Source organism: Talpa europaea, assembly GCF_964194135.1.
Source record: "Talpa europaea genome assembly, chromosome: 1".
NCBI lineage: Eukaryota > Metazoa > Chordata > Mammalia > Eulipotyphla > Talpidae > Talpa > Talpa europaea.
The window spans coordinates 133967859-133992383 of NC_140073.1; the positions used below are offsets into that span (position 1 = coordinate 133967859).

The 24525-nt window shown below is 37.4% G+C and overlaps 1 protein-coding gene across 4 annotated transcripts in view; it reads left to right on the forward strand.

Moving 5' to 3' along the window:
* PARD3B (par-3 family cell polarity regulator beta) overlaps positions 1 to 24525 on the forward strand; it is a gene marked incomplete at both ends in the record, with an annotated part of 909806 nt that overhangs the window by 470010 nt on the left and 415271 nt on the right. For all 4 annotated transcript variants that reach the window (XM_084247417.1, XM_084247420.1, XM_084247419.1 and 1 more), the window contains 5 exons: positions 2271 to 2357; positions 8147 to 8272; positions 10126 to 10484; positions 13506 to 13645; positions 16149 to 16277. In XM_084247417.1, coding sequence (XP_084103543.1) covers positions 2271 to 2357; positions 8147 to 8272; positions 10126 to 10484; positions 13506 to 13645; positions 16149 to 16277 — 841 coding nt within the window. The remainder of the gene's footprint in view (positions 1 to 2270; positions 2358 to 8146; positions 8273 to 10125; positions 10485 to 13505; positions 13646 to 16148; positions 16278 to 24525) is intronic.

Sequence of the window (24525 nt, forward strand, 5' to 3'; positions counted from 1 at the left end):
AAATAGTCTTTCATGCTTTACTTCTGGGATAATATTTTGTGACAGTAATTTAGCAGTTGTCAAATATTCTTCTAGCCAAAGAACTGTGACTATAATGTGTAAAGATAGCATAATTTTTACTCTGGAATATTAAAAAAATGAATTCTTACAGAGTAAAAATCCTTCAGACTGCACCCCCCCATAAAATTTTCGTATTTTGAAACACGATTAATCACTTAAGCAAATTATGAGGTTTACTTTATTAAGTGAATGGAGAGATAAAAAGAATTGATAATTCCTAAAGAATATGTATCAGTATGATACATGGAATTTATTATGTTTAGCAGGAGGGCTTTACAGGGAATGAATATTTGCAAAATAAAAAAAACACATTGAGAATTCATAAAAACCTTTCTAAAAATTCTTACACTGAAAGCTTGAAACCTATACTAGACTAAGCACTTTAATTCCAAAAGCCTTATGTATTACATATGAGTTTTATCAGCTTGTAGGTGTTTAATACTTTTATTAGGAAAGACTGTATTATGCTCTAAGTACAAAACGATAAAAAATTTAAATTAAGAGATAATGTTTCCGATGGTTAAAGAAAATTTTAGTCTCTTTTTAAAGGTCTTTTAAAACAGAATTGTAACCGTAGAATATAAATGCTTTAAGTTTAGTTTTCTTTAAATCTCTACAAATGTACTATAAACTTGTTATATAAAAATTATTGCTTTATGTTCTATTAAAAGCTAGGCAACCCTCTCCACCCACCAAGCATTTTACATTCAGTACTTATAATGCATAACTATGTATAGTGTTCATATACAAACATTCATATAAATGTCCATCCTACACAAAAATATACAAAAAGTATAGAGAATGAATTATTTTATCCAATGATATTATTGCTCTAAGATGTATTTTATTTCTAACTTCATTCCAGACTTCTAGTATAACCTGCTTGACTAAACAAATTTCAGGTTTATCAACAAAACTCTTTTGAAATTTATTATCAGATTAGAACTTTCATTATATTCCACAAAAGTTGGAAACTGACCTGCTCTTTTTTGCAGTTATTAATAGAATAGATTTGCAATGAAAACACATTAAAAATAAGCCTAATCCACTAATGAGAATATATTTAATGTATTTATTTTAGATTTCTGATCATTTAAGGACTGCTACATGCAGAGCAAATTCATCAGGCATTTGCTTTCTTAATGCTGTTTTTAACTTTCTAACAAGGAGTCCAAATTCTGCTGTTTTCAGTTTGGAGCAGAAAAGCATTTGTGGAGCTGTAGCTTTTAATTTGACATCTAGTTTCAGGTCATTTTCATGTAAATAGGAAACAATAGAGACCTTCTTATAATTTCTATAGAGAGTATGTTTCCTTCAACTTTATCATTTTTCCTCTGGCAATTTTATTTTCTCTCATATTAAAAGAGCCAATAATTGTTCACAGTTATTATTTTTCATCTTTATAAAAACATGTTAGTTCCACTCTTTACTACTCAAAAGTGCTCAATGTCTTGTATATCTCAATCATACACTATCCATTAATGTTTCTAGGTGCATCCTTTCCTTAATCTGGGATAGGTTAGGTGGGTCAGGCTTTCTATTTCTTGCTATAATACATTTTCTCCAGGCTTTGTGATCTCTTTTCTGCCTCTAAATAAAAAAAAAAAAAAAAAAATCTGAAGGTGAAAATTTGGAATTGCTCCTTTGAATACAACTTACTGAAAGACATATTTAAGTTTTATTTATAATGCTTTGAACATACCCACACGTATTACTGACTGTGCCTTCACAGTTGTAAATGTAATTTTGTGCTATTTTTTCCTTATAAATGCATATTTATTTCCTTTTTCTGTTTCTGCTTAAACATAGATATGCTTAATTCCATGTATTTTATCATATGTACAATACCTTTCAAGTATGTTTTAATGGGGAGAAATTTCATTTTGGTGTACCTCTTTTAAATATGTTGATTTATGCAGATTAGGTTAAGTAGGAAGTTATTTTTGTAGGTAGTTATTTCCACTTGTTCCTTTTCTAGGGAAAAAATAAGAAATCAGGTAGTCTTTTAAACGTTTTATTTCCTGGATCTTCTGAACACATCAGCAAATCATGTACTTCTTTAATTTTTATCTCTGCTGTTTAATTTATAGTGGGTGAAATAATCCTAAGGTTTTTTGTTTGTTTGCTTGCTTGTTTGTTTGTTTGTTTTAATGTGCCTCATGTGCTTTCTTAGCAGTGACTCATCTATGCTCTTCTTTTTTCTGCCTCAGTGATATGACAAGAACAGTGGAGATTTCTGGAGAAGGAGGCCCTTTGGGGATACATGTAGTGCCCTTCTTTTCTTCTCTGAGTGGAAGGTAAGATGTTTTTCTTGTACCAGAAGCTCATGCTAATGAAAATCTTGACTTAAGCTTATTTTCCCAAACATTTTTCAGAAGAGGATTAAGTGCATATCTCTATTGTTCAGATGGAAACTTTAAGATATACTTCTATTGGCCAGTTAGAAACAAAACAAAATCATTTACTGCTAAGATGCAATTAAAAAGAAAAAAATCAGCCACAGTTTCTACATTATAATTAATTATGAAGTACTTTTTTAAAGTATCCTTATCATGAAGTTCATAAAGTATTTTTAGTGACACATAGTAAACAAAATCCTTGGCAAACTTTTGAACATATTTTTAGATTAATATTGCAGCTGAAATTTACTCTTTCATAGTAAACCTATACAAGTGAATATAGTAATTCCAAATTAATATTTCCTGATATTCCTTAGGCATGAAGAACTTAGAATAAATATTTGTACATTAGAATTTGCTATATAAACAACTGTTCATGTTTAAATGATTGTCTCCATAGTAGCAAAAAGCCATCAAGCTCTTTATTTGTTTCTAAATAATCATTTTTTTTAAAGATTTATTTTTATTTATTTATACAAGCACTGGGTACAGTCAGAAGCGCGGGAGGGTGAGAGAATTCACCAGAGCCAGAGCGGGGAGCAGAGCAGGCAGAAGGACCAAAGTACACTGCTGAGGGGAGCAGCGGGCATCAGGAGAGGTCTGCACACCCTGTGGGACCCTCCTCCAGGGGCCGGGGAGCAGCCGGGGATTGAACCGGCGCTGCAGAGGCTGCGGGCAGCTTCGCAACCCAGCGCTAAACCTCTGAGCCACTGGGGAGGCCCCTAAAATAATCATTTTAAATGATTTGTTACAATTTTTTTTTAATTTAGAGACATTATATTATTAAATCTATACTGGTAAATGATCATGTAGATTGTTTCAGCATTTCTTGAAGTACATATCTACCTAACTGGTTATAAAGCTTGTTTTTTGATGGAAAATAAAGTGTGTGCCTGAGAGTTAATGTTAGTACATCATAAATGCTTTACAAAACTTGTGTTATGTATTATGTCTCTTTTCAGTATCATGTAATCATGATCACTTTAGAACATGATTGATATTGACAAGGGCTACCAAAAAACCTAAAAGGAAATCAGTTTCTCACTGATTTTTATTAATTTGTTACATTTATTTATTTCAATTAAATGAATCATTGAAAAAATAGAAAGCATCATCTTAATTTAGGAGATCAAAGACCAGAAAAGTCCATTGATTCTCTCAGAGTCACATAAAATCCAAGTTTCCTGCTTGTCCTCATTTCATGGCTCTTTCTAAAACAAAAATTTCCCAAAGGTTATGTAATATTAATTTACTGGTCTGAATATTTATTCAATTCAGTCTGCCATATAGTGGGAAGAACAGGTTTAGTGATGATATTTTGGTTGGCATCTTTTTCAGCAGGTAGCCATCTGCTACCTGTAATTGCAAAGTCATCACCTTTTTTTGCAAATAACATCTGATGCCAAGCTCTAGCTAAAATGAATTCTCCCTAAAAGGAATTGTGCTGAAAAGCTAGTGGCTCTTATTGTCTCATTTCCTGTGTGCGTTAATAAGCATGTTTATAAATGTTATGGGTTACAGCACAGGACAAGCTGAGGTGGTTTTTGATAGACAGGGTGAGTATTTACCCAGTTGTCACGAGAAATTCTAATGGCTTTTGGCAGAAGCGTACTGATAGAGCTTTGTGAAATATCAGAGCGGTTCAATTACCAGGCCCTTTAGCTTAATAAAGGTAGAATAGAACTCAAGATCATCCCAATTTCCAAAACATGAAGAAATATACAATGTGACAGTCAGCAGACTTCATTTGCAATAGTTCGGAAAACAAGTTGACCCTACAGACAAGAATTCTCCCTTTCTCAGTTCAAATGAAGAGAATGCAGTGTAATTTATTGATTGCCTCCCTTCTCCTTCCTGGTCCTGATTTCTGGCATAAACCTTGTCTAATAGTCGAAAGAGTGTTGGCCTTAGAGAACACTTGAATCTCAATGTTCTTTTCTTTTTTTTTTTTTTTTTTCATAAACTTGAGCAAGTCCCCTAAATTCACCTCTTGTAAGTTGTTAATATCATGACTCCGGGGATTAAATGACATTAAAAATTTGAAAGCCCCCTGTGAAACACATGACATGTGAATGTGTAAATTATCCATATTATTATGATTTGGGTTTAAACAAAAAAGCCTGGTTCAGAAAAGAAGTTTTATAAGTTCACGGTCAACTATTCAATAACTTGGTGAAATGGTTGCATAATTTTCTTTCCTATACACTGGTATTATAGAAAGGAAATTTGATTAAAAAACATAAAAAATAATATGGAAGTGGAGACATGAGCCAATAAAAGTTAAGAAGTAATGAGTACAGGCTGAAACAGCACACTTAACTCAACCCATGTGTCTAGATGCAACCGTGTACTGAGCGTGTCAGACAAGTGTCTGACTTCATAATGCCATCTGGTTTCACTGTGTGAGCACGGGGAGTAAGGATGCACTAAGGTCATAATGGTATACTTAGTTCTTAATTTCCTTCCATTTATTGGTTTGTGTCATTATTTTAAATTAGAATTTACATTTAATTCTTTACTAAGACTACTGTAATTGGCTTTGCCTGCCATTTCTTTCTTTTTTCTTTTAGAAAAATACTGCCACACCTGTTGTTGAATAAGAAACTTAATCTAAGTTAGCACAACCCGAGTACAATGCAGTGGCTGCTGCACTAGATTGAGCCTTAGTGGATTCATTAGACACTGCAGCACTGGGTGTCGAAGGCCCCTGATTGGATTACTGAGTAAAAACATAACAAATACACAAAAAAACCCGAGTCCCTGCAAGTAAAAAGCAGCTTCATTTCATTTATTTTTTAAAAAACAGTTATATTCATTTGTTTTAGAATTAAATGCAAGAAATCTATTTGGTTTTCAGTAACTAGAGACCGCATGACTTGGCTCAGTTTGAGTAAAGATAGCTAACCATGAGAGAAATGAAGGAAGGGATTGGTGAAGATTGACAGGGAATGTGAGAAGAGGACTGGATTGGACAGAAATGCTGAGGGAGCAGAGTGACAGAGGGAGGCTGACAGCAGAGAGAGCAGAAGGGGCCAGGCGAGGGTAGACTCTGGTCTCAGTTGTTATTAGAAAAGCAAGAAGCAATCGTTACCCCCCCCCCATATTCTCTGGGGTTGTGGATTTCAGAGTGCTTTATCACTGCTCATGCATGCAAATTAACTGGCTTGTCTGGTCCCAAACAAGAGAGCTCCCATAGTCTTCCATTTTGGAGCAAAGAAGCAAAGACAGTATTCTTTCCTGGGTCTTCTCCTACCAGTCTGGAGCAAATCAGACTGGAGGAAGCCATCCTTTCCATGGGACAGAGAGGGCAGGAGAAGGTTGTTGCCAGGGACCTAACTAATAAAATCAGTCAGTTTTACATTTTACTAAAATTACCTCTGACACATGAGTTTTACAGTTGGGCTTATTCTGTCAATAAATTTTTCATGGAAAGTTAGGTTATTTAGATCAGTGAGGCTTACATAGCATACTCCAGCTGTAATATGCCAGCTAAATTGTAACCCAGTGGCCTGAAAGAATTAATTCATCTCCCAAAATGTGAAATTAAATCCTAGGGAGTAACATTACATGACTGATGATGTACTGAATTAAATTAAAGGAAGACTTGAATGCTTGTTAAAAAAAATATCGCTTACATAAACTAGTTTATAACCACATGTGAGCCTCCTAATGGATCGTGTTATTATGAATCCACCATAACAAAAATCCAAAATGTGAACTATTCAAGGGTTGTTTAATTTAGGAAAGAAACCCTATTTTGTTATAGTTCTTTGCTGGTTTTGCATGTCAAATAATTCAATTTTTAATATTATGTTACAAGATTAAGGTATTAGTACCTTAAAAATATTAATTTGAACCTCAGATCCTTTATCAAACAGTGACTTTCACCCCTTTTCTCATCCATACAGAATGTCTGATTTACTAGCCTGCTAAATGGAGCCTAAAAGGAGTAAAACACAGCCCCTCTCCACACACTTGTGCCCCTGACCCTGAGCAGTAGGTGGCGTGACTATTTGCTGTTGTCTCTCCATCAGCATACTGGATTCATTTAGCTTTTTTGAAGCAGAGATTTAAATATCACCGCCTGTGCCTCTCCTCTCATGGTCCTGCGATGACATGAGCTCATTAAAGGAACTGAGGCCCTGGAGGCAGAGGCTCCGCTTTGTGACTGTTCCAAACAGGAAGGTGGTTTTCTCCTGCACTTGCATTAGAGAGTGCCCTTTTTTCCATGGTGGGCCCCGTTATTCACGCACAAAATGTGCTCATGTTTTATTTAGATTTGAGATTTAAAGAGACTTGTCATATCACACAAGACCCCCATGCAAAAAAGAATGACAACAAAACAAGAGGATGGGGCGATGTCTGGCAGCTTCTCCAGACCCAGCAGGTTGCTCTAGGAGATAGCTGGCTATCTTTCTTATTGAGACACAGCTCAGACCCTCACTTGTCCCAAGAAAGGAAAGCCCTCCAATGAGAAGTAGACAAATTAAATACAATTTTAATTTCTTTTTGTTTTTATTTTAGATATTGCTAATATGTAATAGAGACACACACACATAAATACTTATGAATAATTTAACTCATTTTTATTGTTGTTGCCAATCTTCTTTCACCTTCCCTTTCTTTTCCAACCCTCTCCCCTACTGAGCCTGAGCCACAGCCACAAAGCACCAGGAGCCTCTCTGAATCCAGACTCTTCCTGGTTAAAGTTTCATACAACTCCCCCCCAAGCCCCGCCTTCTTCATGAGTGTCTTGCTCACAAGACAGTGAGTGGGGTTGGGGCGCTACTCTGGCCTCATCAGATTAAGTGCATCATCCTATGGACTCTGTCATGTAGCACTGGCTCCCCATCGAGGGTTAGCTGCTTGCAGGCTCCTAGCTCAAGCCTGGCTCACCCAGGCATACCCCGGGCCCCTGCACCCTCCTCCCCCTCAACCCCATGGACATGTTCTCACCCATCCAAATACTACTTACGTTTTCTGATACAGTTTACATCCCACTTTCTTCTCAAATCCTTCTAGAAAGACTCTAAACTTTTGAAATTTTAAATATCTACTCTACTCCAACCCATAATGAACATTTTCCCTGGTTCGGCAGCCTTGTCTCATCATACCTCTCCACCCTCAACACTCAACACTTAGTTGATTCAGTGGCTCTAACTAATGGACACCAGTGTATTCTACACGGAGTAATGTGATCTATGTTTCAATGTTTGTGTACTTCTTAAAGTAGAAATTATTGGAACAGGTAGTAAGACAGCAAAAATATTACAGTGAATGCCTTATGCTCTCTCATTACTAAACATCAAGTCACCCCTTTGACACTAACTCAAACCTACTTATGACAACCAGCTGTCCAGCTGTGATGCCCTTCTCCAAACCACGAGCCCTTTGTGTCCTCAACTCCTTGGCCTGGACTTTTCTAAGTTTACTGCAGTCAAGAGAAATGAGATTGTAGATGAATGTCCTCTGGATTGGTGCTTGTATGTATTTGTCTTGAAGGGCTTTTTCTCTTTTAGTGAATTGTTTTTGTTTTAACTAAGCATTTCAATAACAATTGCCTGAATATAAAGCATAATATTTCTTCATAAATAGAAATCAATACTTATTTATGAATAATTGCAAATAGAGAAATAATTAACATATCATTATCCAGTAATTCTATTTCAAACAAATTTTGCATTTAGAATTCTAGGACTCTTCATCCGTGGCATTGAAGAAAATAGCAGGTCCAAGCAAGAGGGTCTGTTTCACGAAAATGAATGTATTGTAAAAATCAACAAAGTGGACCTCACAGACAAAACCTTTGCTCAGTAAGCATTTTCTTCATTGTTTTGTTTGCTTTATTGATCCCTAGAATGTTTGTGATCATTACTGTGCTTGTTATGATCAAAATCGTAGGCAGAATTTCTGGTCAGTTCCCTTTGAATGACCCTAGGACATTCATTCTCAATTGCATCTGTGTTTTAGCAGGCTCAGAGGTGGCCACATGTGTCCCTGCCTGCCCTGAGAATGTAAAGCACAGAACACAGCAGCCTTCTGCCCGCTTGCTTTTCTGGGGCATCGATAGATAAGTTTGTTTTTCTTGGGATATGGGTCAGTTATCCTGCTATTTAATGACTCCCTTCACAGACCATTAGCTTGACTTATTAATTAACTTAACAACAGCCTTCCTTAAACTAAATATCTGTGAGAGATGTCTGTGAGGACTCACTGACTGAGATAAACAAATGAAAAAAAAAAAAAAGTAAAGTACACTCCCTCAATAATTTGTTTCTTTGCATGTGAAATTGTACCAAAAATAGGTTCTTATACTTAATGGTCAACATGTGTTGCCATGTGATGCCTATTTTTTTTAACTGTACGCTGACATATAGAATAAATGCTAATACTTCCTAGTAATGATCACCAGCTTTCTTGTTTCTAACCCAAACAATTCATTGTATGTCCTTTCTGTGGCTGGTTGTCTTCATTATTTTGTGTGTTTGTGGAAGACAGTGAATGGATTGTAGACAGGGGCAATGCACATGGGTTGTTTAAGTGTGGAAAGGCAGCAAGCCAGGAGAGTCTATTTCTTAGAATAATACATATTAAACAAAATATTATTGATAATATTATTTTTATATACCACTGTGCTTTTTACATGTGCATAGAACATATTATTACCCCTTTTTTATACAGGTAGAAACTGAGGAAATTTAGCTTATGGAAATTTAGCATAGAATTAGGATGGAGTCAAAATTGACTCCTAGTCAAGGAACTGACCATGGAAGTTGGGCTGTGTATATGGTGCCTTCTCCCTTCTCCCCGGAATGAGCAAAATTAAGGATTTGGGGAAAGTGAAGGGGGCTCAGCAGACATAAGTGTTTGTTATTTGGTGTGACTGCTAATAACAAAAACCTGAAAGGTACCTTAGACAAGATTAAACTTTATTTTTCCGATGCATCATTAAGTGTGGAGTGGCAGTCCCGAGTTGGGAAGGCAATTCCATAGTTAGCAGCAAGGCAGCCATTTTTCCTCCCTCTGCTTTGCAGTCCTACTTGTGTGACTACTATTGTTTCATTGTATCATCATCACAAGATGGCTACCAGAGTGCAGTTCCTCCATCTCAGTTTTAAGAAATGGGAAGGAGATATAGGAGAACAAAAAAAAAAAAGTTTCCGGTCTTCAGAATAGTGTCTTTTCCTCAGAAGAGTGTCTTTTCCTTAACCCCTCAATTACATCTCATTTTGACAAGACAGGCTAGGACACGTAGTTGTTTTTATCTACTCATAGGGCAGGAGATAGAAGTCATAAAAACTAGTAAGAAAATTGAGGAAGAACAGAAAGTGCTAAGACAAAAAAAGAAGTATAAAATCCAGGTTCTCTGTAATAGAATTACAGGGGTGCATATTGGATGGACCATCCACTGTGACAGTTCATACAACCAAGACACCTATCACTTTTCTCCATGAGGAAAGGCTTGTGTCAAAAGTGAGTTTCAGAAACACAATTCACTCTAGACATGACCTGTACTTTAGAGCAAAGTACAAAAAGGAAACTAATTGATAATCTAAATAATGAAAGCAGAATATATAACACCTCCTGTGTGCATGTAAGCCCCGTTGCATGGGGGCAGCTTTAGATGTGAGCTAGAATTCAATGTCTTGCCTAACTCTCTTTCAAGGGCTCAAGATGTCTTCCGGCAGGCGATGAAATCTCCAAGTGTGCTCCTCTGTGTGCTTCCACCTCAAAACCGTGAACAGTATGAAAAGTCGGTCATTGCACCACTTAGCATTTTTGGTAGCAATGATGGTGCTTTGAAAGCAAAAGTGCCAGCTTCCACCCAGGGAAAACCCGGACTAAAGACAGGCAGTCTCACGGGAGCAAGCAGTCCTGAAGAAGAAACACCAACTTCCCTGCAGCAAAGCAAGAGCCCCCGAGTGCCAAGAGTACCTAGAAAGCCACCGTCTCCCTCACTCTCTCCTCTCATGGGGTTTGGCAGTAAGAAAATTGCAAAAAAAATTAAGATTGACCTAAAGAAAGGTAATTATTGAATTATGTTTAATGGCATTCTATTATTGAAACATGGAAAATTGGTTAAGAGAAATGCATTAAGGCTAATTTTGTTAATTCTCTCTTCATTTAATTATGTCAAAGAATAGATTTAAGTATATACTTAGATAACTGAAATTTCTTGAAAATTTAGTACTTAGTTTTTCCTTCTGGACAGTATAGCTTATTTGAAATAAGAAAATAATACGTGCATGTTGAGGAGTCAAAAAATCACTGCAGAACTTGATAAAAACAGATCAATATGGTATTAGAACTTAATACTACATAGGCATGAAAATTCAGGTGTCCCTGTTTTGAGGACTGATTTTTGTTTTTTGTTTGTTTTTTTTAAAGATTTATTTATTCATACAAGCACTGGGTACAGTCAGAGGCTCAGGAGGGTGAGAGAATTCACCAGAGCCATAGCGGAGAGTAGAACAGGCAGAGTGACGAAGTACACTACTGAGGGGAGCATTAGGCGGCAGGAGAGGTCTGCACGCCATGTGGGACCCTCGTCTGGTGGCTGGGGATTGAACCAGCACTGCAGAGGCTGCGGGCAGCTTTGCAACCCATTGCTGAACTGCTGCACCACCAGGGAGGCCCTGAGGTGTGATTTTTGAAGCTTCATTTAGATCAAGTCCAAAGAACCAATATTTTTTCTCATTTTCTAAGAATTTGATGTCAGCAAAAACTTTGCTCCTCCAAAAGAAAGTATGTAATAATTATTAATTTAACTTATTTAATATTATAATTTCTCAAAGCATGTTTAATTTCAAGAGAATGTGTAACTTTCATCTTCCTTTTCAATGTTTCTATCGCAAACACATATCAATGAAACTAGATCATGTGTATATATGTACATTTTATGCAGTATTATATATACACATAGTCTGTGGTTTTGTTTTATAATATCTGACAATTCCTTCCCACATTCCCACCTCCTTCAATGCCAGTATTAAAAATGTAATTTTTAATACTCAATTCAAAAGAAACCAAATCTCATGGATTATTGTCTGAATTAACAAAACAAAGACATCTGTGGCTTTGATCCAAGGTAGTCTTGACATATTTATTAGCACATATCAAAAGCAAGTAACTGGTACCTTTAATCTGGTATAGAGATTATTCTAGAAAGCTCCTCTGGTCAAAATTTCATCCCCCTATTAGAATTCTATTTTGGGAATAAAATTCATTGACTACGAGACACAGATAATCAGGTATGCTTAGCAGTTAGGTTATTTTATTTAAATGTATCAGTTATAGTTTTGGGTATGAATTATCCAGCTATTTATATGTTAAAGGGTTGAGTGCTCAGAGGATAAATGAGTGAGCCATACTATGTAAACGTAAAAATACATTAGGAATCTTTGAATGCAAAAAATAATATTTTGCATTATTGTGTGTAATATAACCTCACAACTCTACTTCAGGAAGATTAATATGACAGCAAATAGAGATCCAGAAGTAAAAGCCAAACAACTGAGAATGTGTAAATGGTACACTTCATCTGTCTGAATGTGTGCTTTCTTAAGCACCTGGGTATGGAAGTGAAGAGAAAGAGAAATTTTAGTTATTGCTAAATTTCTCAACCAAGGTGGCTTGTACAATGGAGATACAGTTTTAGAAATGACAACTTTAAGTAGATGAGTATATGTGACAAGGTCAGAATCTGGAATGGTAAAGGAGTTCATAGAAAAATTTGAATGGTGATGAAAGTATGGATGGATATAGTGATACCTTAACCACTGAAGTGAGAAAGATTATGGTTAAACATAAACATTTGGGTATCTTGCAGAGGGGTTTGGGTGTTGGAGCCAGGAGCTGGTGAAGAATCTAGCAAATTGTTCCAGAATAGACCCCTGGAAAACATGTATGTATCTGTGGAAGAAAATGGGTAAGGAGAGGTAGATATGATATAATCAGAGAAATAGGAAAATAAGCAGAAAAGAAAGGTATGAAAGCAAAGGGGAGAGTTAATTTCAAGAACATGATTGGTAGTAAGTATAAAAGCTAGAGAAGGGGAAAGACCAAGAAGAGAGAGAATTACTGAATGTGGTCACAGGTAGGTCGTTGATGATAGCTTGAAGAAGAAGGTTGATTGAACTCTATGGATTCTTGAGGGTAGAGAAATCTGATAGAGAAATTAGACAGATTGGACAATATGCTGGAAAATAAATACTTGATATGCAAGAGCTTAAGGGCAGGAACCATGTGGGTGAGTGAGTAAGCAACTGAGATGTGCAGCTTATAAAGAATTGAAGCAGGGGCCTCCCTGGTGGTGCAGTGGTTGAGCCCTGGGTTGCGAAGCTGCCCGCAGCCTCTGCAGCACCGGTTCAATCCCTGGTTGCTCCCCAGCCACCAGAGGAGGGTCCCACATGGCGCGCAGACCTCTCCTGCCGCCCGCTGCTCCCCTCAGCAGTGTACTTCAGTCCTCTGCCTGCTCTGCTCCCTGCTCTGGCTCTGGTGAATTCCCTCACCCTCCCGCACTTCTGACTGTACCCAGTGCTTGTGTAAATAAATAAATAAATCTTTAAAAAAAAAAAGTCACTGATTTCATGACAAAGAATAAGAAAGTCATTATAATTAAAAAAAAAAAAAAGAATTGAAGCATAAGTGGAGAAGGATGCCACAGGTTCAGTAGCTGATTGGAAGCCTGCAAAATTCATGTCAGATGGCCTTTTGCTTCTCCAGAAAGTAAGAATTCAGGTTGTGGTTTCCTGAGAATTCAGTCTTCCTTGCATATGTATAACATTTAACATTTATTCCAGGACCTTAATAAGTGAAAGTGTTATACCACTGCAAGGGGCCCTACATTTACTCTGATACCATCAGGGCCTGTCAGGAATGATAATCTGTATTTGAAATTACAATAACTGAGGCATATTTAAAATATATGCTGGAATGTAAATGTTTCACTTATTCTTTATTTGTCTAAATTAGCTAGATTTCACTGTAAGATTGAATATAGTATTATACATGCTTAGGTGACTGTGCATTTTTCTTCTACACTAGGCCCTGAAGGACTTGGTTTCACTGTGGTTACCAGAGATTCTTCCATCCATGGTCCTGGTCCCATTTTTGTAAAAAACATTTTACCAAAGGGAGCAGCAATAAAAGATGGTCGCCTGCAATCAGGGGACAGAATTTTGGAGGTAAGAATTGAAATTATCTATAAATGGTGCTGGGAAAATTGGGTTGCTACATGCAAAAGAATGAAGCTTGACCACTGCCTCACACCATACACAAAAATCAACTCAAAATGGATTAAAGAACTAGACATAAGACCTGAAACCATAAAATATATAGAAGGAAATATAGGCGAAACACTACATGATTTGCACATCAAAGACATCTTTACAGATACATCACCCAAAGCAGTGATAGTGAAGGCAAAGATAAACAGCTGGGACTACATCAAATTAAAGAGCTTCTGCATAGGAAAAGAGACAATAACAAAAACAAAGAGAAACCCCACTGACTGGGAGAACATTTTTGCACCCAACACTAATGATAAAGGACTGATCACAAAAATCTGCAAAGAGCTGATGAGACTCAACAGCAAAGAAAATAACCCAGTCAAAAAATGGGCAGAAGAGCTAAAAAGAAACTTCTCTGAAGAGGAAATGCAAATGGCCAACAGGCATATGAAAAAATGTTCAACATCACTTGTCATCAGGGAAATGCAAATCAAAACTACCATGAGATACCATCTTACACCAGTGAGAATGGCACATATTAAAAAAACTAGCAACAACAAATGTTGGCGAGGTTGTGGAGAAAAAGGAACTCTTCTGCACTGCTGGTGGGAGTGCAAACTGGTCCAACCACTGTGGAGAGCTGTGTGGAGATTTCTGGACCTACTAAACATAGAGCATCCATATGATCCAGCAATTCCACTCCTAGGTATTTACCCAAAGGACACAGAAACATCAATTCCAAAGAGCACCTGCACCCCTGTTTATAGCAGCACTGTTTACAATAGCTAAGCTTTGGAAACAGCCCAAATGCCCAAAAATAGATGACTGGATCAAGAAGATGTGGTACATATATACCATGGAATATTACTCAGCATTCAAAAAAGATAAACACATGCAATTTGCAGCAACATGGATGGCGCTGGAAGGGATCATGCTCAGTGAAATAAGCCAAAAAGAAAAAGAAAAATACCGGATGGTCTCACTCATAGCAGGAATCTAGAAAACTTAAATAAGGGACCAGGAAAATGAATAACTATAAGAAAGTGAAAATCAAAATCAACAAAAAACTATGAACCAGAGACACTTTTTGGTGGGTGGGGGGCGGGAGGGGAGGGATTGGGGTCAGAATGGGGGGGTTGCAATTGTATGGGGAATATAAAAATAAAATTTATTATAAAAAATTAAAAAATAAATAAATAAATAAAACCAAAAAAAGAGAAAAAAAAGAATTGAAATTAATATCTTCAATCAAATGTTTCTTGGCATTTAAATATGTATATGAACATATGTTAAAATTTGAATACATATATTGAAATTATTGCTTATAGACCAATGAGGGCCTTAATTATAAAACTACTGAGTGGCTTGGTGTTGAAAGTTCCCAAGAAAGGGCAGTTATTTAGGGATAAGTAATAATAAGAGCATTTCCCTTCTGTCTTGCATCCATCCCCTGAAGCCCCCAAGGGATCTTGTTCAAATATAGGCGTTAAACATATATTCAGTTAGGCTAAGAATTTCAAAGTCAACTGAAGTCCTGGTACCAGTTTCTTTAAACTTCTCACAGGGATGGGCCAGTCTGGCTCAAGTTGATCTATGTCTATAGAGAAGTATTTAGAACACACAAAGCAAGAGTATTTTGCTGTTAGTTCCTTTTTGTCATTCATTGTCAATGAGATCATCATCTTATTGGCTAAATATATACTGACAACTATCTTTCAAGAAATTATCTTCATTGAAAATGGCTGTTTCCATCTAAATTTTTCAAGACATGAAAGCAACACTACAGCTTATCATGTATTTCTAGATCAGGAAAAATAACTCAATGACTAATATAGCTCCAAATTAAAATTTCCCATAATATATGATAATCTGGTGACCATCATTTTCTAAACATGGACACTGGAATTATAGCAAAAAATTTTGTTTCTAGAGGAATATGTCATGTGATAATGGTCCATTTCTGCTTTTTGTATTAGACAGAAATGGTACCAGTTAAGCGTTTTAAAGCTGCTTCATTCCTATTTGAGTTCACTGGTATATGCTAGGGATCAAAACAGAGGAGGGAATAACACAAAGGGCTATGGTGATGGATCACTGGTGGTTTGGTGGTGGGGAAACTACGGGGACTTCATCTAAGGGGAGAAATCAAATAATGTATAGAAATTAACAACAGTGTAAGAAAATAAATAACTTCAATAATAATAATAAAAGAATATGGTATTTTAGGAAAAACTGCTGGTATTAAGTACTGACTATCTAAGACCATCCAGCACCATAATAATGACAACTGGTTTTATTGGTATTTTTCAAGTGGTGAGTTTGGCCCATGTTTTCAGTTTTTCAGAACTTCACTGCCTATAGGAACCCATTTGCTGCATTCTCCCAGAAGCCCTCTAGATAGAAGGAGATGGAGGGCAAGTGTTCCGCTGGTGGCTATTCACATGATTGTCTTCCTTAGGTGAATGGCAGAGATGTCACAGGTCGAACTCAGGAAGACCTCGTGGCCATGCTGAGGAGCACTAAGCAGGGAGAGACAGCATCACTGGTCATCGCCCGCCAAGAAGGAACTTTTCTGCCCCGAGAGCTGGTAATATTCAGATCACTGTCTCATTCAATTTTCAGTGCAGAGCTCAATATACTTGGTCAATTTATTGGAGCTGAGAAGTGAGTTTTAAACCTCAGGCTATATTTGTAGCAAAAATTGAATCACAGCAAGAATATTTTGCCCCATTAGGGTGTCACAGTTTAGGATGTTCATTTGATGGAGCCTGGATGCATCAATTTATACCCAGTAAAACAGTAATTTAGGGTATAAATCCAAATATCCTCTTAAGGAAACAATTTAATAATATTCAGCTAAATAAAATAGATGTTGAGTATGTGCTGGGTCCTATGCAAAACACAGCAAAAATGTTTATGTCCCTACCTTAAATCAGCTTGCTGTCTGAAAGGACATAAAAATATAATTAATTATTCAAAATGGTGAAGATTATGAAAGAGAACTGCAGAGTCCAACGGGAACATCGTCCCGAGGGCTGTGAAAAGGCATTTTGAGGAAGAGAAAGTTTTATTAAGAAAGTCGACTATAAACTGAAGCATCCAGAGGGGAGGGGGTATCTGGGAAGCGCTCAGGACAAAGAGAGAAAGAAGAACAATGGATTGTGATAATGGACTATGGGTGATTTGGTGGCAGGTGTGCTACAGTAGCCATACCTGATGGGGGTATCCTAATATTACCTCAATTACAAATATTAAATGAATTAATTTTAAAAAATGAATAGAGGAAACATAAAAAGACAGTGAAAAAGAAGGTTTACTAAAGGCAACTAAAAGTTACAATGAATTTTTCCTTCAATTCTTTATTTGTGGAAAGACCTTGATCTTACCCTTTTTTTCTCCCAAAGATTTATTTATTTATGTATACAAGAGCTGGGATACAGGCCAGAGGAGTGGGGGGTGAGAGGATTCACCAGAGACAGAGGGGAACAGAACAGGCAGATCCACCAAAGTACACTGCTAAGGGGAGCAGTGCGCAAGACAGGAGAGGTCTGCTCTGCCATGTGGGTTTCTCCCTGGCCTTCCGGGAATCAAACTCATACTGCAGAGGCTGTGGATTGATTCATAGTGTGGTGCTTAACCCCTTGCACCACCAGGGAGGCCCTGATCTTACTCTTTAAGAACTACTATAGAAAGAAACACTGAAAGGGGTCATTGTTATATAGAGGGGGGAGCCCTTTCACTACTTCTCCCATTCTTTGGTTGGTGGAGATTAGAACTCTTGTTCAGGAATAGAAGAAAAAGGAAAGAACTTTTGACTGTGTATTCTGTTGAACTCTGGTCATAGATGGAGTAAACCCCTGTATGGAAAAATTTCATTCTTATGCATGCATGAAAAATAATCTAATGACAGAGACAATTCTGAGACATCTGGAAGTTAGTAAATGGAATACTAGAATTCCTGGACTAAAAAGAGTAGAAAGAATCTGTGAATCCAGTTCTAACTTTGCAAGTGAGAAAACATAGGGTTGCTATGATTGAGTAACCTGGAACTAGAGGCTTAGGTTTCTTAGCACTTAGTATTGTCTCTAACATTTAGCAATCTGTGCTCAGCTTCTAATATGTAAACCACTTACTGTGTGAGCTAGAGAAGGTCACAAAATCATTTCAAGGCTCAGTGTCCTGATGTGCATCATAAAATAGTTGTGAGAATTAAAAGAGATAATGCATGCAAAGCTCTTAGCATATTTTCTGATCAATTGTAAGTGCTCAGTAGGTGTTGGCTGTAATTATTTATCCTGGTGCATTACCACTGTGGTAGTACTATAAACACATACTGTATTGTAGATACAATATGGGATAAATAGGTTTATGCAGGCTTGCTGCAGATTAATGACTATTTTTAACATTGTTTTCTTGTTTATTATTTCTTCTTTTAGTTTAAAATGTGTCCTGGCATCCAAATTGTTTTAACCAATCAAATACGTAAGTCAGGCAACATACATATTGTATTTCACTGTCATTTACTAAGACGTTAGTGAAATTTGATTTCTGTCCCAGAAAGTGACCACAACAGGCTAAGCCAACCAAAGAGTATATTAAATTAATTTTAAAGCAATGAGCTTATGAGTGCAAGTAAATTATTTTTTCCTCATTGTTTTCGGTTTTATACAAAATTTGGAGGTCATGTGGTTACAATCCATTCTCTTAGTATTCTTTGGTAAAGATTCTAAACTCTAGAAAATATTTGACTTCTGACCATCCAAATATGTGGAATATTCTGTGTAACCACAGCAAAGCAAGGACCATTGATCATGGCTTATAAGACCCTAAATAATGTGTGAACCCATAATCTATATTTTGGAGAAATAAGGAATTATATTCTTTTTCCAGCCCCAATGCCTACCTTGAGTACTAAGTACAAGATCCACACAGGAAGTTTAAACAGACATCATGTTTGGCCTGTGTGGAGTTATTTCAGTGGCAATTACTTCATAGTGAGACATGCACTGGACTAGTGAAGGAGCCATGTGAAGAACAGGGTGCCCTGTGATACGTCTTTGTATTTTCGTTTCAAAAAATTGAAGGAGGTATCACTTTGGTCTCTTTTCCCTTATCATGATGAATGTACACACTTGACTTTCCATTGGAAATCTGGCAGGATGAAGGAAGGACAGCATTTCCTGCTTTTGTCTTATTCTATCTCCTTTGAAGAAACAAACTGTGTTTATTTGTTTTTCGACTCTGAGAAACACTCCTCTCCCTTCTGTTAAGCCTTGCTGTTTCACCAGTTCCATACCCGCCCTTAACCGAACTGCTCTGCCTGTTTTGTGACAGTTAAATCTCCCTTACTTCCTTGTTATCATTAGCTTCTGATTAAGCCTTAGCACTTACAGCTAAGGGAGCATGTGGTCAGCAGTTATACAGGAAGTCCCAATATAGGCTGGTCTCTCGGATGTGACCCTCTGTTATTCCAAAGACCTTTAGCATCCATTTCCTGGTCATTTTCTCTCGACCTGCCACAGAAGAGTGCTGTGCAGAATTCTTTTCCTTCTCGGTCCTTGTTCTTCCTGGGCCATTGGTTAGTATCACAAATGCAGCAGCACATGTAGCCTGCTCTTGTTCCATGTGTGGCAGGCTGACTTGAAAATCAATAGAGGAATTTATGTCATAACACCACAACTATTTTGCTCTTTCTAGTGCCTTTACCAAAAGAATTATGCTTCAAAAGTAATCTTTCCAGAATCCTTGTCTGAAAAATCCTTTGTTGTCCTCACCCCTGACCGAGTAAGAGTTTATTAAAGAAGTATTCACATAAGGAAGATTTTTGCAGAAGAAAGTTTGAGATTAGTGTTGGTAATAGAATTGGAAGGTGAAACTGCTGTGTCTGCCTATGCGCTGGAATGAAAGCTATGTTACTTCATCAGTGGTTTGTTTGGTCTGTTCTGTGAGGGAACTCGTGTACTAGTTCCTTTACCTCCCTGGCATCTGAAATTATTTTTTCTTATGCATAGTATAGGAAGATATAAAGCTATCTTCCTGGTTAGGAAAGATCCTGAAAAACTGAAGTTTTTTAAATTTATTTCATGCTTTTATCAGCCCTTAGGGGGAAAAAAAAGTTAAATCTTATGAGAGGCAGATGCTGTGTTATTTGCCATGTATGTGCACGTGTGCATATGTCTTCTTTTACTGGGGAGGGATATTCTGTCATTTCTTTGTTAACCTCTTTAATGTTTCATTTTCTGACCTGCTGCCTTATCTTTAAATTATCCTGAAAATCACAGCAACCCCTGGTGGGTAAAACGAGCTGAGAAAGTTTCAAATGTATTTATAATTTCTCCCTGCCAAGTTTGCCTGCTATTAAATGCTAGCCTCTGCAAGTGGGATTAACTATATTTCAAGCAAGCAAGTCGCTCCTGCCCGGCATGATTGAGATACCAGAGTTAGCCATGTTTGTCATGCTGATTGGCCTTCACTTAGGAATATTACTTTTCTGAGAAAAAAAAAAAATGATGCACACATGCATGGAGACTCCTTTAATAGTTGCTGAACTCAGGGTATTCTCACACTGCTGTGTTTACTAGGCCCTGTGACTACCCTAGCAAATGAGTTGTGACTCCCAGCATTTTCACCATTTACTCCAGCTTCTTATAAAATGAAAAATTCCCACCTTCACTGTCAAATTATTTAGCATTTTGATTCATGCAGGAATATTGGGTTGGAATTTTAGATGAACCTCATTTAACTGATACATTATTTTATTCCCTTTGGCTATTTGATTCAAATAACTCCATGCTTAATTAACCAAGATACTTAAGGAAGAATGAACATTATAGAAGTTATTTGTGGATAAGTAGCAGAAATTGAAGGCTGATTTTAGAATGATTTTTCTACTTAAACCAAAGTACAAGAGTTATGTCTTGGAATTTAAATAATTATGCAAAAACCCAAATGCATTGTCATAGTTTATTTATTCTCTAAGTAACACAGATCTAGTGACTTAATATGGAGTCATTCCTAAGGTAAAATCTCTACCGGTTCTTCTCCCTATGGTAATTTCCTTCTTACTGAATTTTCATTCAACCAGTATGTATTTAATCCTAGACATGTCTCTGCAACATGAACTCCAGAGATGAATGAGATATGTTCCTGTCCTCAAGATGCTTCTAGCCAGTTGAGAGGAGTGATGAGATAATTGAATTAGACACATGAAATATTATAGGGATTCAAAGTAGGGAATCAAGAAAACCTTCAAGATCACAGGCGTGTTTGAGAAGAGTTTTGATGATTGAGTAGTGATATCAGAATGTAGACATGAGGAGAGGTAGGAAATAGCATCTTCAGATACTCAGACATTGGAAAACACAATGTATATCAAGGAGATATCCAGAAGAACATGGGTTGACCAACTTGACACATTACTGAACAAAAGACTAACAGAGAAGTATTATTGTTTGGAATAATTAGATGGGGTTGAAGAGATGCTTGGAATTCACTAGAATATAATTGTAGGAGCTTGAGATTGAAATCAGTTAGAACTGGTTTCAATCTTAGCTTTACTGCTTACTGGCTGAATAGTCTTAACAGAGTCACCTCCCTGAGTCTCCCTCATCCCTAACAGGCAGATCAGATCAGCCTTTGCCTAAGTAACTGTTAGCACTAAATGAGATGTATGTAAAGTACCTAAAATAGGCCACATACAATGGGATTCAATGAATATTTCTTGTCATTGTCATCATTATTGCTCGGCTGAGTGAAAGATACTGTAGGGGCAGGATGGGCACAGGGCAGGTTTTCTATGACCTGAGAAGATGAATGAAGGAGGAGTCCTGGAGCTCTCCATGGCTTTTCAGGCTTTAATTGAGTTTACCAGGTACACAGCAGGCAGTGGTGCCAGGGGACTGGGAGGCTGGCAGGCCTCCTTGCTCCCCACAAATCTTTGCTCTTTACTGGGCTCTCCGGGGTTTTCTTGTGGTATCTGCTTCTCTGCTGGCCTCGTTATCTTATGTCTTCTTCCTGGTATTCTCTCTTTTGCTCTGCTGACATCCCCATGACACAGACTTTATTAGCCCCATCCTAGCCCAGGTGTACCCACCTACACATGCCCACACCCTACACTAGGTGCCCGCTATCAGGCATGCATTTAGGACCACAGGGATCCATCATCAATCCTAATGGCAGGAGGGCAGAAAAGCTTGACAATTATTTACCCTACAGATACTAAGTGCACAAGTTAAGGTCTCCCACACACTGGGAATGAGAAGAGAGATGGAGATAGAAAACTTTGTTTTTGGCATCTGATACATGGTGGGGTAAAGAAGGAAGAAATGCCAATAACTCAAAATTTTTGTATATGAAGGATATGTAGGGATACCACTAAAGATGTATAGACTGGTTTGGATGAGAAAACAATTATTTCATCCTAGAATTTTATTCCTTTCATGGATACAAGCTGGTTTGTGGGGCTAGTGATCTTCAGCATTTTTTTCTCCCCCTTTTTGTTGGCAGAGTTCTCTGAGAGCACCTGTTTACTCTGCACATGTTGTTCCTGATGGTTAGCAGTTCTGCAAGCAGAACTTCTTCCCAAAATTGACTGCTGTTCTCTGAGGACGCACTGGCTTATGCGCATGTTCCCTACTAACTAGAAAAACTTGTTGCAGCAGTAACTTATTATTCTGCATAAGCATAAACACAATTGTGTGCTATTTTCTTGTCCCTTTGTTCATATCTTTAATAAAAGCTTGGGTTGGGTGAGTGAAAAGCAAAGATGCTCTCGATGGCACTCTCCCCAGGCTTCCCCTGGTGCAAATTCATTCAGTCTGAGTCTTCATTCATAGCTGACAACTTCTCATCGGCTGTCCGCAGCAAAAGGCATCCGATCAGGGTCCTAAACCCTGAAACATGGCACCTCCTCGCTAGTCATTCCAAACACTTTTCACCTGTCCTACTGTTACTGGTGCCACTCCTTGTTGCCATCATTAGCTATGAGCCTTCATCTGCCTTGCCTGTCACCTCACAATCCCTAAAGATATCCAGCTCACTTCCTTGGGCAAATTTTCCTTGAAGCTCCACATCTGGATGATGGAACCCTACTTAGATTTCCTCTCCTATTCAGAACTCTCTTTACCATGTCCTTGAATCACAGACTAAAAATTTCTTCTTTAGATCCTGAGAACTACAAGGAAACAGAAGTTAGGAGCCCGGATTTGGAAGTCTGCTCACCTAATGTGAATCCCTGCTATACTATCTTATTCAGCCCCGCAGTGCCTTGATATCCTCACTCGTCAAGTGAGGAGAGTAACAGCACCTATGCTGTAGGGTTGTGTGCCAATTAACCAAGCATAGGAGTAAGAATGTGGTGAATGCCAATAGCCAATAACATTAACTCATATTATTTCTTGTGACTGGCACACACCATATGCTCAGTAAATATCTGTTGATGCAATGAAAGCTGAATTTTTTTAAAGCAGTTTATAGAGAAGATTGGAAAAGGTATTGCTAATGAAACTGTTACATCTGATCTGTATCCAATGCATTATCCATCCTGCTACAATCATTTGAAACTGAATTAAAAAGTGCAGATATTTCATTAGATTTCATAGCATTAGCAACCTCAAAACACAGGTACACAGTGAGGGCATGTAAACGATAAGTTAATATAAGTTACAAAAACAATTGCATGATCTAATTGTGCAGCTTACTTTTAAAGTCATAAAAGCAACATGTAACCTCACCTTATATTAAAATATTTTAAAGAAAATTTTAAGTATTCTTTAAATGCTTCAATTTTGGTTCTGCAATAGCTATTAGAACAATGGTTCTCAAAGTGTGGTCTCACATGAGCAGACTGCGTCACTTGGGATTTATACATGCAGATTCTCAGACTACCTCCAGACGTAAGAAATCAGTAACTCTACAGGTGAGAACCAAAGATGTGTTTTAACAGGCCCTCCAGATAGCTCTCATATTCCCTCAAGTTTGAGAAAGTTTGGTTTTGTTACAAAGAACATAAGGCCTATAAGATAACTTGGTGACTATAACTGAGTAGCTTCGGTAAGAAATTTCTCATTTTTTTCTATTCTACAACTTCTTGATCTGTGAAAAATATTCTGTGAAAATTTCAAACCCAGTTGAGTAGTGTCTTTTTTGGCCACGTGCCTCTCGTTTTGGCAAAGAACCAGTGCTGAGTGCAATTCAGTTACTCAACTCAATTACACCTGATTCATTTAGGCAAACTCAATTGTGCTTGACTTTTTCAGACCCAACTTGATCACGCTTTAAAATTTTCACACTCAATTTGATTGTGCTCAGAATTTGTTATGTGCTACCTTGTAACTTGTGAATTTAAACATGTTTCAAAGGAGGGGTACATTTAGGGAAGTGTGGAAGATTAGGTTGTTGGTATTTGTTTGCAGTTTAACCTATTTCTCTTCCCTCTGCCCCTTTACTTCCAACATGGGCTGCTATAGGATAAGGCATGTGCCATTGGCTTTCACATGGGCCAGACCCTACCATCCCCCATTCTGCTATGGTTGAAATCACATCAGATATTCCAAAACTCCTAAGAAAATGACCCTTGTTTATTTTCATAAAGTGGCCATGCTTAGTTGATCCCTTTTATCTCATTTAAGAGAGGGGGAAAATGAGACACTGAGATATTGTCCCTTGCCAAAATTACATCATCAAAATCAGAATTGTCTTTTAAGCAAGATTCCTCCTCACTGAGGAAAACATCATGCCTTCTCTTTCTTATGCTGTGTACAGAGACTAGATCCTTAATCTTTGCCAGTTTTTTAACACGTTCAATAACCCACAAGGATGAGGGATTAATAGTCATT